The sequence below is a fragment of the Bremia lactucae genome, linkage group LG8 (genome assembly GCF_004359215.1).
Source record: "Bremia lactucae strain SF5 linkage group LG8, whole genome shotgun sequence".
Taxonomy (NCBI): domain Eukaryota; phylum Oomycota; class Peronosporomycetes; order Peronosporales; family Peronosporaceae; genus Bremia; species Bremia lactucae.
Window position 1 is genome coordinate 1612917 of NC_090617.1, and position 15582 is coordinate 1628498.

At 46.8% G+C, this 15582-nt stretch overlaps 2 protein-coding genes across 2 annotated transcripts; one reads left to right on the forward strand and one right to left on the reverse strand.

Annotated features, from left to right (window-relative positions):
* Positions 1-54: 54 nt before the first annotated feature.
* On the reverse strand, positions 55-5567 carry CCR75_001126 (uncharacterized protein; the record flags this gene model as incomplete). The annotated part of the gene is given in 6 exon segments (XM_067959231.1): positions 55-187; positions 253-5063; positions 5136-5230; positions 5294-5406; positions 5417-5496; positions 5520-5567. The coding sequence occupies 6 exon segments, from the start codon at positions 5565-5567 to the stop codon at positions 55-57; spliced, it is 5280 nt and encodes a 1759-aa protein (XP_067823662.1).
* A 41-nt stretch (positions 5568-5608) lies between these two features.
* CCR75_001125 (uncharacterized protein) lies at positions 5609-7675 on the forward strand (the record flags this gene model as incomplete). The annotated part of the gene is made up of 5 exons (XM_067959230.1): positions 5609-5700; positions 5763-6333; positions 6402-6986; positions 7041-7141; positions 7203-7675. The coding sequence occupies 5 exons, from the start codon at positions 5609-5611 to the stop codon at positions 7417-7419; spliced, it is 1566 nt and encodes a 521-aa protein (XP_067823663.1). The 3' UTR covers positions 7420-7675.
* Between the last annotated feature and the right edge of the window lie 7907 nt (positions 7676-15582).

Below are 15582 nucleotides of genomic sequence, written 5' to 3' on the forward strand. Positions count from 1 at the left end.
ATAGTCCTCCTCTTCTTGCGGTTAAAATCAACATGACAGTCTTTATTTTTCATTTTACCGGCGGCCACCTCGGTTGTCATTTCGATCACGTCGCCGGCCTCCTGCATTGCCGCTGCGCTCGTCTTGGGCACCACGCCTGTCATTATAGCCATTATTGCGGCCACCACGGTCTTGTTGCCGTCCACGCCTACAAGTAACCAGTTATATGACCACACACGCTTTAATGTCGTCATACAAATTAAAAGTACGTACATATGATCGCGTTGCGGTTGATTTCCCTTATTGCCATCACCGCCCCCGCCTTTAATTCGGCGCTTCCTTTTGTCATCGTGCCCAAATTTCATGTCTGCATTTCGATTCCCACTGCTAGTGTCATAAGTGCCATCCCGATGTCGCTTCGCATCCGCGGCAGTATTGCCCGTGGAAATCTCGCTCTCACTAATAGGATCTCGATCACGCTTGCGCGCCGACGACACAAGCGACACGATCTTTCGTGCACCATTAAACGGCGTACCTGTGCCAGTCGGCAAGCCCGCCCCAAGCACAGACGTCGTCTTTGCAGACGGAAGAGGCGGCCGTGAACGATCTCGAGCTACAGCTCTCACGCGCTCTCCAGATTGCAGCAGCTCTTTCGCCTTGGCCTCCTTATCAGCTGTCAATTGACGACGCAATGCTGCTTCAGATTGTTCAGCTTGTCGAAATCGATTGTTACCAATGTCTGGGTTCTCGAGCTCCTGCTCTATTCGTTCTCCACGATTTGACTTTATAATCGCAATACTCGGCTCCACCTTGGGTGGCGTCTTTTTTGTGCATTCCTCAGCTCGTATCGGACTTCGACTTGGAAGCTCTAGTCTTCTAGATGACATGATTGCGCCAGTCTCCTCACGATTATCACGCGTTCGGCGGTCCGGACTGCGGCTACGACTGCTGCGTTGCAAGCTCGCACCACGTCCTCGACGATCTACATCACTTCTTTCGGCACGAGTCACCTGTTCTCGATCGCGCCCACCTTCAAATGATGCACGACGATTGTCGTTTGTGCTGTCACGGTCATTTGAACGCTCGCCTGATCGACTGCGATGAAAGGTTTGAGAGTGTTCATGCGTGACTCGCGATGCTGAGCGACCGCGGTCATGCGACTCATGAATGCGGCTATTTATCGAGCCACTACGGCCGCCAAGTGCAGGCGAAGTTCCACGGTGACCCCAACGTTCACGTCCTTCTTCACTATCATGATACTCTTCGGCTATATTCTTGCGGCTGTCGATTGTGTCTTTCCTTTCTGGACGACTGCGACGGTCATGTGCAGAATCTGCAGAACTACCTCGTCCGCTTCGGATATTCGGATTGCTCACACTACTTTGAATCTCTCGCTGCTTTGTCTCCGCCAAAGAATTGATTGAGCTGCTACTGTTTCCAGTGCTCTTTCCCGGTATGATCTCGCCACTTTCCAATTCTTGACTCTCGCCACGACTAAGCGTCAATTCAGAAGTGATATCGAGCTTTGTATCAGCTTTTCTGTCACTGTCAGCAACCTTCTTGTCTTGGTCCAATTGACTCGTCGCATCCTTTGGTTCGTTATTAAATGCAATAGGATTTAAAGAGGATGCGAGCATACCGCGAGTACGCAACAGCTTATCGTCAATTAGAGACGTCTTCCGCTTTGTCAAAAGAGCAAAGTATCGTTTTGCCATGATTTTCACATCTTCACGATCCTCGTTCGTCAGAGTTTCTACAATACCTAGAATAACATCAGCAGTTCCACGGCCAGTTGGAAATACATCAATGAGCTTTGTGAGCACCACAAGCGAATTACGAATCCTCATGTACTCTCCACTTGATAATGCCGTCGTATACACAAGCTCCAAGTTCAAGTGCCAGCGGGAGTAAGCCGCCTTGAATTGGCGATGGGCAAGACGCTTTTTTCCATCGTTTAAATCCAGACTCAAGCCAATTTTCCCGTGAATCGCTTCGTCATCGTATGTCGCCCCATTCTGGTACCAACGCAACACCATCCCCAGCGTTTCCTTCATGAAAATTCCAAAATTACTCGCTTCGCGCTCAGTAGCGCACAGTACGATCGCTGAAACTTTCATATTCACCTTGTGGATGTACTGCAATGTACTCATCTGTGGCGTGGCAAATGTGTGTAAACGTTCCATGAATTTGGCAGCAAAGAGCGCGTCTTCGGGAGACATGAGGGAGCGTGGAATCACACACTTCTGCAGCAGCTCATCAATTGCAGTTTGATTTTCATTTGGTTCATCTTGAAAAAACCTGCCTTTCATACTCTCTAGACGCTCGTAAACTCGTTTTCGATGAGCCACTTGATCCTTTTGTTCCGTCGTGAGAACATCAATCATCTGTGTTGTCTTTTCCTTGAGCTTCTTCCGTTCGCTTCCACTAAGTGTCGCATTTGCTCCTGAAGAAACGGAATTGCGCAAACGCAGAATCTCCGATTCATACTGCTGGAATGGAATATGAATATCGTAGAGCTTTAAGCCCCAGAACGTTGCGTAGACCTCAGGAGTTAGCCCTGTGAATGGGTCTTCGAACTTGCTCGTGGAACTACTTTCAGGCCGCAGCGCTTTTCGAATGTCGTTTAAAAAGTTCGTATTGTACATGTACCAGCAAATTTCTCCAGAAGATGCGTCAGTCGTCGTCGTTCCATTGCAAGCGGCTTCATCGCTGGCCGTGGTCGAAGCGCCGATTGCATGGATCCCCCGAGGAGCCGTTTGCAAGATTGGATCATCACTACGCATTGCCGGGCGACAAAGCGACATCGCCAGCTCCGGCTCGACATTATAGTCATGGACTAGAGCCGCCACTGACGGAAGCATTTTTCGATATACCAACGGGTGAACCACTCCACTTAGGAATTGCAGAAGCTGACTGAACGTGAGCTGGCACGTATCAAACACACGACCGAGTAATTTTAAATGAGGTAATCTCTTGTCTTCATGATACTCAATACGGCTGCGCATCTGACAAATAAGAATACACAAAGGCAGAGCTAAGTTACGCTTTATCAAAGCATCGCGCAGCCTTGGGATGGCACGGCGATTTTGAAACTTGGGATCCGCTGGCTCATACCATAAATTTGGACCCCCAGCTTGGGCTTCCAATTGACTCACTGAAATATCTTCTAAGCTCAGGCACGAGCCCATTTTTGTAAGCAACTCACTGAGCACAATAAGATCCACGGATGCCCAGTTTTGAAGCCGCTGGATGAGATATTGCAGTAGACCTGCTAGCTCTACATTCGGATACTTGCGATAAAAACTGCCTGAGAAATTCGCAAGCGACGTCAGCCATAGCGAGACATTCGTGCCATCGGATTTCATGGATTTCTGCGGTCTCGACAACTCACTTACAAGGACAAATGAAAGCACATCCATTCCCAGTGGCGTAACAAACTTAAAAGATTCCACCACGGGCTGAATTAAATTGTCGTATGACTGGATTTGGCGCAGCATTGTGCGAAATACAATTAATGGATTTGAGTGCGCTACGTGAGTCAGACTCCGAGCCGAGAGTTTTGCGCGGTCGGCTGTAAGCCGTCGCATGACACCGCGTGTACTCTGCACCACCTCGGCTTCTTTCAGACGCAGCTCAGGATACTTGTCGTACGCTTCAAACCACTGCAGATATATGCGATAGCGCTCTTCACATTGTAATCCTTTCAGTAGGTCCCAGACTAAAAACGCAGTGCTGGGATTGCATTCTTGTAACGACATCGCAGGGAGAAACGTAGTCGCTAGCAGTAACTTGATCTTGTCGAAGCATGCATTATCTTTCTCACTCTTTTCAGTCAATGAATTACATTTCTTGGTCTGATCATCAACCAGCTTGCTAGCAATTCGTAGCAGCTTGACGAAAAGGAATTGATCGCTGTAAAGTTGCGGGCCAATCATGTTCACGATCGGAAAGACCTTGGAAGCGCATTCGTCCAGTGTCGCGACGGGTTGAATATAGTGATTGCTTAAACTCGTGTGTGATACTGTTTTCGTTGCTAGATTTAAAGAAGTATCGCTCGCATCTGCAACAAGGTGCAGATTGCAATACGATAGCGAGGAATAAACGTCCTCAATCATCACATTTACAACTGTACACAGCTCCGCCCGTAACGGCGTAAATGTAAGCGGATTCACACCCCGCTTCTGAAACCATGAGGTCATATCAAAGGCCTGCTGAAGAGCGCCAATCTCCAAAAGACCGACAATTACACCATACACTTGATTATGCTCTTCATTGTTTTTCATTGGTACTTCATCCTCAGCGTCTTCCTTTTCGGCATATGTTTTGCCAGCAAGACTAACCTGGCCAAGTGATCCCGCTTTCTTCATTAATTCGTTCTCGTGTTCCACGGATGCCGTCAAAATGGCATCACGCGTTGGGGCCAAGTGTGGCAAGAGCGCATCCAAATCCAAAACTCCTTTGCTTAATAGTAAAGCAGCTAAACGGTAAAGAGATCGAGGAGTCGTAACTCCTTCTACAGCTGGTGGATCGCGCTTGTAAAACTGGAACTTAAAGCCAAGAATGTGTGGCAGACTTTCGCGTTTAAAGACATCAAGAAGCTGCAGAAAACAGTCATTCCTTGAATGCATCTCATAAGCATCCAATACCAAGTCAAGGACACGATTTGCGTCTAGATCAAAGAATCCAATGAGTGCAATTAAATCGGTTTTTGTCGCCTCAAGTTGACTCTCGGTCACGCCCGTGTGTAGTAGACACAGCACCTTGGAGAATCCCTCGGTCTCTTCGCGCAACAAATTGTACTTTGTCTGTGTGTAAAGCGTTTTGGTATTAATACGCACCAACTTTTTGGCTAAAAGCTGTGGCTCGGGTGTCAGATTAGCGTCATGTAGTAGGTCAAACTCAAGCAATCCCTTTAGACTTAGCACGGACAAAAGATTTTCTTCTGCGATAGCTTTGACCAGTGTACACAAATTGCGCCATTCTCTCGAAGTATGATGCTCATGGCCGCGTTCGAGAGTCTCCACTTCATTTCCGATAACCCACAGCAGATCCGTCAAGAGGTCACATGCCTTCTTGTGCTTTGTCTGCATAATATACAATTCAAGGCATAATATAGTTAACGACAAAATGAAAGTGCTAAAAGCGCAGACACGTACCAATTTGGCTTCCTTCAAGAGTCCTAGCACTTCGTGTTTCGTCAGTTTAGCGTGCAGCACGATCCACACGAGCTCATACAGCAAACGCGACAAGTCTAACGCATCAGTGGTGAGCCAATATGTCCAGCAAGATAGAAGAGTTTTTATTACATACGCACCAGATGTCTCATTCCGGGAGTAGTCGGCTAAGGCCGGCACCAAACGCGCCAAGCTACGAGGAACAGATCCATCACAATGCGTCATTTGTTGTATACTGCGGTGTAGTTGCAGGCTTCACGTACACTTCAGATCGACCTTTTTCCGTCCAGAGGCGCAGCATGCGCTCGCCTATGATCGCCAAGCCTTTGCGGCTGTGTTCCATCTACACAAGTTATTATAGCTCACCTTGGCACCAGTTCTTTTCATACTGAGACTTAAGGGGGACTTGCACATTGGTGTGAACCACAATGTTCACGAAAACCAGCATAAAAACAATGAATAAACTGCTTGCTCCACGCGCGAGGCGGTCAGTGACGGCGCTAGCGCTGCTATCAGCAGGTACCTACGCCGTTGATGAAGCAAATGCGTACGTGCACTCCTTCAAATTACGGCACGCTTAATTATCTTCTGACTCGAGCGCAACCTTAGAAATATACTGTCGCGATCGCTACGCGTGTTAGTCACAGGTGGGCAAGTGCTTTGGGATTACCAAATCCATTTCAAGGGCACTTCGAGAGACGATGCAAACTATCGCTTGAAGCTTCAGAGCCTTAATCAGCGTATTGCGCAGAGAATCTATCGCGTATGCTATGAGAATGGTGGCATATATACCAAAGTAGGGCAGCAGCTCGCTACCTTTAACCACGGTATTCCGAAGGAATACACAGAGACTTTAGCACGGCTGCAAGATCAGGCCAAGCCCATTCCATTTAAAAAAATTAAAATGTCACTTGAAGCAGAGCTGAAACAACCCTGGCGCGTTTTTTTTAAGGAATTCGATGAGAAGCCAATTGCGTCTGCGTCGTTGGCTCAGGTTCATCACGCTGTTGATCATCAAGGGCGCGAAGTTGCTGTTAAAATTCAGTATCCGCATCTAGAGCTTCAAATGAATACCGACACCAAAGTTATTAAGTGGGTCTTTCAAATGATAGAAAAAATCTTTCCCGATATTCAAATTCAATGGCTTTATCCAGAGATTCGAAGCGCTCTACAGTCAGAGGTACTTTTGTGAATTGTTCAATATTTTGATCAAAACATGAAAGATCTCTTTTTTAATCACATTTTTAGCTGGACTTTGAAAATGAAAAAAATAATAGCCGTCGGATCGCAGCGTTCTTTAAGCACGACAGCAATGTTCATATACCAAAAGTTTACGACTACTTAAGCACAAGGCGAATGATTTCGATGGAATTTATTACTGCTCCAAAGATTTCTCAGGTTAAAGCTATCAAAGCACTTGGACTCGACCCACCCGAGGTTGCACAAGTGTTGTGTGAAGTGTTCAGCAAAATGGTGTTTTGCTACGGATTTGTCCATTGCGACCCACACGCTGGGAATATTTTTGTGCGTCGAAATCCTGATTCTAGCATCAAGCGCCAAGCACAGCTCGTATTGCTGGACCATGGCCTTTACCGGGAGCTAGATAGTGAATTTCGCAAAACATATTGCGATTTATGGCGTGCAATGCTCATGCGAGATAACGTTTTGTTAGAAAATTGTGGCAGGAGACTCAATATTGGTGAAGTTGTTAGATATTTGCCATTGCTTTTTACATATCGGACCATTAATCACAAAGGGCGCCTGGATGCTTCCATGAGCGAGCAAGAGCGTCAAAAGCTGTCTGAAGATTTAAAGAATTTGCGCTTTTCCAACGTACGTTCGATGATGTGCCTTTCAATAAAGAGACTTGACTGACACCTTATGTAGGTCACCGAGTTTTTGGAGCAGCTTCCGAGAGATATGCTATTTGTTTTGCGGACAAACAATATGATTCGGGCCTTGAATAAAGATCTTGGAGGCACCAAAAGGTTCGCTATTCGCCAAAACTAGAAGATGATCGTTTGCTTACCTAATTTGTTGCAAGTACAGGGAAAGGTTTTCAATTATGGGAAACTCTGCGATTCGTGGAAATTCCGCGTTCTTCTCAGATTCATCTGAAAGAACTTGCTTTGGAGTACTGGTCTTAGTGGGCCTTTGGTGGCAGTATGCCAATCTCCATCTCCGACTTCGCTTGGCTGACTACTTGATGACTGCAATGCATTACATAAGGCGAGAGTCTGCGCCAAAGTTCAAGCGCACTGGCTAATATAACGCTTTTAGGTTGGGAAAGCTCGCTGCTCATTTAAAGGACGTAGACGAAAACATCCTTATGAAGCACTTAAATGTCTTCAAAATTTCGATGACTCGTCGACAAAATATATTGCGACGTGGTACACTTCGGTTCTTAAACCATCAATGTACATAATGGTAAAAAAAGTTGTATTTGAAATAGGCAAAAGCATTAAAATTTACTTTAGTATAGGTCGCCGAAACGTAATTAAAGAAATGATTTCACCTTTAACAGACATAAAATTTGGTTCTCCTTCTGAGGGTGTACTTCCCGACTTCACGAGTACTAAGCAGGTCTAAGGTGTAACGGGCTAGCTGCCGTTTGCTACACACCCGTTAAGTTCACTTACGGGGTGGTCAATTACTTCATGTAAAGTTATTTGACCTGCCACTCGGGTGAGGTTCACATAGTGACCCCCTTGACTATATGATGCAAAAAGGCGCATTCACATTGGAAAGGATGACGTCCAGCGTCATCTGCGAGATGAGGTATTCATATCAATACGCTCGCCACGTAGAGATGCACATCTACTGTAACGGTGCACCCTTTTGCTAGTAATGATAACAGTACTAGTCATCCTACACTGGTTACAGTAAAGGTTGAACGCCTCGACTACTTCACGTACATGACGTGCAGAAAGGTACTAAGTAGCTAAGAAGTCTTAGCTATTAAAGGTAAATTTTAAGGCTTTAATTCAGAGAAAAAGTAAGACTGTATCAATTTATTAAGTTCCTACGCAACGATCTTTTATCTACAACTGACTTTAATATATTAATAAATCATTATGCATCGCGCCTGCTTAAGTGACAGCTCGTCAAAAGATCTCATCCTTCAAGGATGTATTGGAACATCTGGTTTGTGAGAACCAGACCCTTTCCCAAGACTGCCATGCTTTATCTCGGGACAATCAGGCTTTGGCAGACGCCGTAGACCGATCCGAGGTAATTTGAGATCGGAAAAAGGCTCGTACTGATGGTACGGGCAGAGACGCCCGACATAACCGTAGGAGGCGTGCGCATCCCACGAGGCAGCTCAATTGTGTACGCATTGCTTGGCGATGTAGTACACGAAGCGGGCCGATATACCTGGGTAGTAATTTATTAATGCCCACATTCGTCACTGCATGTTTTGGTAGATTTACCTTAGACAGTAGGACTAGATCATTATTATTTAATGAAAGAATGTTTGCTCTATCATTTTTGTCAGAGTTCCATTTCTGCCGGTCCGCCGCATCAGCGATGGAATCCTATACGAAACGGACCACTACTTCTCTAGCAGTAGGATTTCTCCTTTTGGACTTCTCGGTTATGATTTTGTCTTTAGTGCGACCGATGTGCAGTGCGGAGATGTCATTTTCCTCATTAGTGAGAGCATTATTGGCTCACTAATATTATTGTTTTCGATGCTGAGTCTTCAGCATCGTTATCAAATTCGATAATAGCATCATCTTTATTACTAAATTTGTCCACTTTAATGTTGATTTAATCAACACTGGTATCCTTAGCATTGACCGTAGGGTCAATGCGCGATGAGGAAGAGCTAGATTGGTCTTTGCTCGAGTGAAGCCCTCTTCCCCTTGAACAAGAGTGGCATAATCCATCCACGAAAAACAGTGTAGGCTTTGCAGAAGCATGCACTAAGTTGTCGATGGCAAATTCTAGCATCGGTAAGAACTCGCTCCAAATTCAAATTCGTAAAAGAGTGGATGTATCCACGAAGTATCTCTTCGAGGATACGATTTGCACAATCTGTCTCCCATCTGTTTAAGAATGGTCACAATTTGACATTTTTAAATGTGTTCCAAGTGATTCAAACACAGATTACCAGAACTCCGCCGTGAATCTGGGGTCTCGATCTGAGACCAGTTTACGGGTTAACCCATAGAGTTCAAATATAGAGCACAGCCTTTGGCTGCAATCGACTCCGGGTCTGCAGCAAGATGGACCATCTTGCTAAAACAATTAATAAAACCATTATTCTCGTGATCGTCTTCGGGAAACCCGAAGACGAAGTTCATAGAAATGTACTGTCAACACTCTGCCGGGACAGGCATAGATTGTAACGTAGCACGGGAAGAAGCACTGGGCTTCACCCGTTAAAAAAATGGAAAGGACGTATCTACAACCTCATACTGGCGTGGCCAGTAGAAGCCGGGACTTATCGTAAGATAGGTCTTCTCACGACCACGATGACCACTTATTGGTGCATAGTGGCACTCATACATGATGCGTAAACGCTATTCATTATGGGTGGGGATGACCCCAGCGAAATGTGTCGCCACCAATAGCTGTGTAATACAGTAAACCATTGCGTGTTGTGTATCGATCCGTTGAGGGGACGATACAATTTCGAATATCCTTTTAAGGATTGTTGTGATGGCTTTTTAAGGTAATCTATCAATCAAAAGTTTTATCTTCTTAAAAGTTATTACAATGTCGTCAAGTAATGTTGACAACGGAACACTTATTGTATGCAACAGTGGCCTTATTCTCACTGTTATTTGTTGCAACAGTCCCTTTTGTTTTGCGCTACCAGCTCAAAATTAGGTCGGCGCGAAAGGGCATCAGCAACGCCATTAAGTCGTTCTAGTTTATATTTCACGGAGAAGTGTACTCCGCGAAGAAAGACAACCATCTATCCATTTTTGCGAGAAGTCTAGACTGTTTACGGCCGTGCGTAAAGAAGCAAGGTCCGTATAAGCAATGAACGGTCTATATTCCAGGAGATAGACCCTAAACTTAGCCAGTGCACGTTACATGGCAAGGAGTTCCTCGTCATGTACTAGATAATTGCGTTCAGCTGGTTGAAACTGACGCGATTGATAACAGACGACGCGCTCAGCACCGTCTGTGTCATATTGCTCTAACGCACAGCCGATTGCAAAATCGCAGGGGGCACAGGCCTCATGAATTGGTCTGTCTTGGTCCGCAATCGCCAGGAATGATGACTGCATCAAGCTTAGCTTCATATCGTCAAAGGAACACTGACAATCAGCGTTCCATGACCAATTTAATTTTTAACAAAGAAGAAAGATGAAGTGTCATTTCGGCATAACTGCGCGAGTACTTGTGTAAGTACGCCGCTAAGCCGAGGAATGCAAAACGCAAAAGAAGGGGGGCGGATTGTGAATGCGCTCAATACATTAAACGCTGCAACGGTACCGGCGTAAACGCCGATATCACAAATAGGCGTAATCATTGATGGTATGTCAAATAGTATTATCTTTTCGTCAATGGATGTGATGGATGGATTCTATTAGATCCTTATGCGCGTTCACATTAGTAAGTACCCCAAGCGGAATGCTATGGGGCTATGGGAGTGGCTAGTTTTGTCACTGGGGCTTTGTAATGCCTGCGATGTTTGACAGATGTGTAACCAATCTGTTGAGATCGATGCGGGATTTTGCACCGAGTCATTTTGATAAAGTCTTGGTTCATAGCAGAGCCATGGATGGATAGTCGGACGTTGAACTACATCTACCCAGTTCTAAAGGTTCTTACACTTCCAAGTTGTAAGCAAATTTCAAGAAGTGTATATTCGCTGCAAGCGACAGGCCAGTTCTTGGATGCAATATGGGTAAACACAGTGTACGCTTAGAACCGGGAAAGATCCAGGCGATCACCGACTGGCCTGTGCCAGTCGATGTAAAAGGACTTCGAAAGTAAGAAGGTTCAAGAGCTATGTACTCCCTCATATGGCTGGCTGCCAAGCGATCGGCAAAAACAATTGTCGATCGCTAATACTTGCTCACTAGGCAATGGCCAGTGCGTCATGACCCCCCCCCCCAGCATTTCGAGCCTGGGATAAGTTTGATTTCGTTTCGAGTGCCGTTAATCTTAGGCAACTCACAAGGTACGGATTCAGTGAATTCGATCAAATCCTTATATGAAGGGTTTGTCTTCAAAGACTCCAGGATTGGTACGTAAAACGTTCCAAACGAGTGTTCTCATTGAGGACACTTTCGTACATCGATGAGCGCCTGAGAATCAGTTCGTTTTCAAAAATACTCTCGCCGACAGAATACCGGCCACGTACTTGTCATCTATGACAAAATGTACGCAGATTTGCTTGACTTGCCACTACGCGGATCACGCAAGAACCGTTTCGGTTCTAGCGTTGGCAATTAAATTATCTGCGAAGTAAACTTCGGAGGCGCTATCAGATCAAGTGTACAAGCGCCTACCCTTAATCCGCTGTTTGGTAAGACATTAAATGTCTTAGTTTGCTCTTTAAAACAAATTCCCAAGGTACCAAGGACAATTTGACCATAAAGTTCTGGGGATTTATTTCCGCAGATCCTTGTAGATTTATTATCTCAAGTTTAATTTGGAGAGTATACTCCCCAACTGCCTCTAACTGTATGCGCAACCACAGCCATTCCTCTGCGATCGACTATCCAGTCGATCAAAGACTTTCGCACTGGCTTTTATAAACAGGCGTTGAAATTGTTTTTGGATGTTGCTTTTAAGCAAGCATCCTTTCTTTGTACCATTCGACTTATTCGAGTGGTCGAACTTCGACGCTGCCTGTAGCCGTCGGATCTAATTCCACAGTGTGATGTGTGTTCACACTGAGGTCTTGTGCAGTCGTGCAAACAACCGACCACAAGTGCGGCCGACGTGCTAGGACATCCACACGTTTGTTGACGCACCAAGACGTTTATCAGATGGCCATCTGATGAGCGAGAGGCAGGCATCACCACGGCTTGATGCTGCCAGTTTATGCATGGCTCGTACTTTCTAAGTCATGGTAATCCTAGGATGACATTAAATCTGTCATCCATATCTACTACGATGAAATTAACATCGTACTGGTTCCCTTTAACGTGTATTGGATACCAACTACGCGCTTCTTTACTGCTACCGATGCACCAGTAGCTAGGCGCGCTGTCATCCTCTTTAGAGGGACACCGCGCTCAATAAATTGGGTCTGAGATCTTCTAGCGACTAGCGTCGAATGAAATTGTTCGACGCCCCACAATCGACTACGGACTTTGGTGACAACTTATATGACACTTTTATTTTCAGGATGATATGTTAACCTCATCCCTTGGGGCAGTTACACACAATATTTGTATTTGAGGAGCAACTTCGTCGGAAGGCCTTCAAATTCTTTTGACGTTGCTGGATCCGTTGGGCGCTCCGCACCTACCGACGCCGACCGTTTTTTTTCGATCCGCTCTTGCCGCTGTGATTTCGCAACGGTGTCGGATCCGCATCCGCCGTTGTTCCTAGCGGGAAGTCGATCGTTTTTTTTGGTCAGTGTTTCTGCACTGGGGTGGAGAACTACACTCATAGCCGTATTGGCCCGTCTTTTTGATACATTTTTGTAATCTTTTGTAATTTGAAGAGTGAGGTTTCTTGCTCTCTAGGTTCCGGACCTCCGTTTTTTTGTCGCATTGGAGGACAATAAGCTCTAGAGTGGACGAAAGTCTGTTATAGACTGAAGTTCTACTGTTTCGCTATAGAGATCGTTTGGTCGAGTGACTCTAATTCAAGTTGGAACAGGTGAGTCTTAACGGGAATGTCTGCAAGACCTTTAAGTAACACAGTTACCTGTGCTTGTTCATCAATTGGATTACTCACAATACAACTGACCAGGTATCGTATACGCTGGGCATAAGCCTGAAGGTCAGGTGTGACAGGGTCACACAGCAACGAGCAGAGGAAGTTCTAAACTGTTTTATATTAAGATCTTTTAGCAGTCTAACTACAGAAATATATCAGGCTTTTAAATGCTACTAATTTAGTACTACTGAATATCAATACTCCGTACTTAAGGTGCCGACACGTATCATTCGTACCTAGTTGAGTCGTAACTGTAACCCAGCTATATTCCCTGATGTACTGACACACATCCCAACTATATGACATAGTCAAAATATCCTTATTGTGTCAGTACACCAGTCACATGTGACCCCCTTACACCCTCCCACACCCAAATAGGAAACACCGTTTGCTGGGAGGGGGAACCTGAAGGGAAGTGACACTTCGAGTCTGCCGCGCTGGCACCCACACACGCAGAATCACCGTAGCGACTACAATGACGACTTTCCCCAAGACGTCCCCAGGGCACTCGCAGACCACGACGCCATCAACTGATACAGTCACCACAACGACAGACGTCATGACACCCACCGGACCCGCCGAAGAGACATCACTTGAGCTGTCAAACACCATGCATGATGACCCACCGGATACTACGGCTCAAACACCAGGCGCAAGTCGTCCTTGAGGACATTATCTCTACGAGAAGCAGCTCACCAGGACGCAAACAACTCTGTTGCGAAAGATCGTGAGCGAACCACCTGCTCGGCAAGCTGCGTTGCAGAGCTTCACGCAACGCGTTGCTCAAACATCACTCGAATAAGAAGTTACGTGCTGAGTCAGCTCTGCGAACTGCCGCGCGACGCCGCAGGCGGCAAGAGACTGCACAAAACCTAAAGCGTGCTCGCGAGTCCAAAACACCACGGTCATCCCCGATGTTTATCGACATGCATCATGCCCCACTTGAGACGACCACTGCAGACACGCCTTCTCCAGAATCAAAACCACCTTTTGCGAGTAAACCACCTGACGACATATCCATTGGACCCACAAGTTCGAGCCATACCGGCAAACAAGCACCTCTACTCTGTCCGTCGGACCCACAAGGAGACCACAAGCGCCGTCGTGACACTTGCGTCCCACAAACGAGGGACCAGCTGCTTGCAGTGAACGTTTAGCCCGTGGCCGACTACGCGGAATACCTCCAACGATGCCGGGAGCGCGAGAGACCTGTGGAGCAGGTCGACGAATGCCCACTCGTCCTTGATGACGACGCTGACGTCGGCCGACAGGCTTACGAAAAATAATTTCGCCTGTGGCTCATTGCCATGGGATATTCGATCCCCGAATTCTTCAGTTCGCCGTATCGGCTCGAATGATTGGCGCTTCGACGTCTTCGATTTCACATGACCATGGCGGTTGCTGATCGGTGGTGGGATGTCTATCGTCGTATCGACCGCGATAGTTTCGCCCCGACGCTCATTCTCCAAGAGTCATCATCAAAATTCAGAAGAGGAAACCACTTCACAACTTCGACCCGAAGAGCCTTCTAGGCCCGGTTAGCGCGGACCGACTGAGTGGCAACGCCTGTAAGCGTTCACGAGATCCGCGCAGCCCCCCACGAGGCGGACCTCCGGTTACCACGTATTATGGGCCTTCGGGTAGCCACACAACTTTACCCAGCACTCCTGCCGTCCCGCCTTACAGCGATGGAAAGAGTTCTGGGTAAAGTTGTGTGGCTTCACATGGAAGCATCACTCCCCGTCGTGACCCAACAAGGGTTGAGGAGGACGAACCATGCCACCATAGTTCATCACGTTCGTCTGGCGAGTTACGACCCCTTCAGAACTCATTGGCTTTCTGCCAGGATCGCTTGACGGCATGTCAAGACGACCTATCTGCTTTGAGGGATCGTGTCCGTGTCCTCGAAGACCACAGTCATGCGGACGATCGTCGTGTGAAACAATGTTAGGATTCACAGAGCCGTCAACGGTATCGCTTGGAGCAGCTTGCGACTCTGCTCGACGACCGGATCGGGTATTTGACTGCGACGATGAGCAAGGACTTGAATGACCATCAGCGTTGGCTGGCTTCGTTGTTTGATCGGATGGAATTCTTTGAGCGCCGCCTTGCGAGCTCAACGCAGGCTCTTCCACCTCCCTCGCGCCAGTCTGCTTACCCCTTGGGTCATCTTTAGTACCCTTCGGGGCCACTTGCAATTCCGTCAGGGACGACCGGTCATCCACTAAGTGAGGAGTCTGCTGCGCCCTTGGCCAATGACCTTCATGAGATGATGGGACTTTGTGGCGTCTTTTTCAGAACGGTTCAAGGTAGGCCTTGAGCATCCCGACATAGAATGTCGGGTGCGTTGCCATAGCCGATGGTAAGTTCAAGGTGTAGGCATTGCCGTGCACACCAATGACTGTGAATGGTCCGACGAAACGCGGACGAAGCTTTGTACTCCCGACCGCTGATACCGCGTGCATAGGTAGGTCTTAGCATTAAGTAGCAACAAATCACCAATACTAAACACTTGCGTATTCCGACGACCATGACTGTCACTGTTTTCCTTTTGAAGGTCTTGAGCCATGGC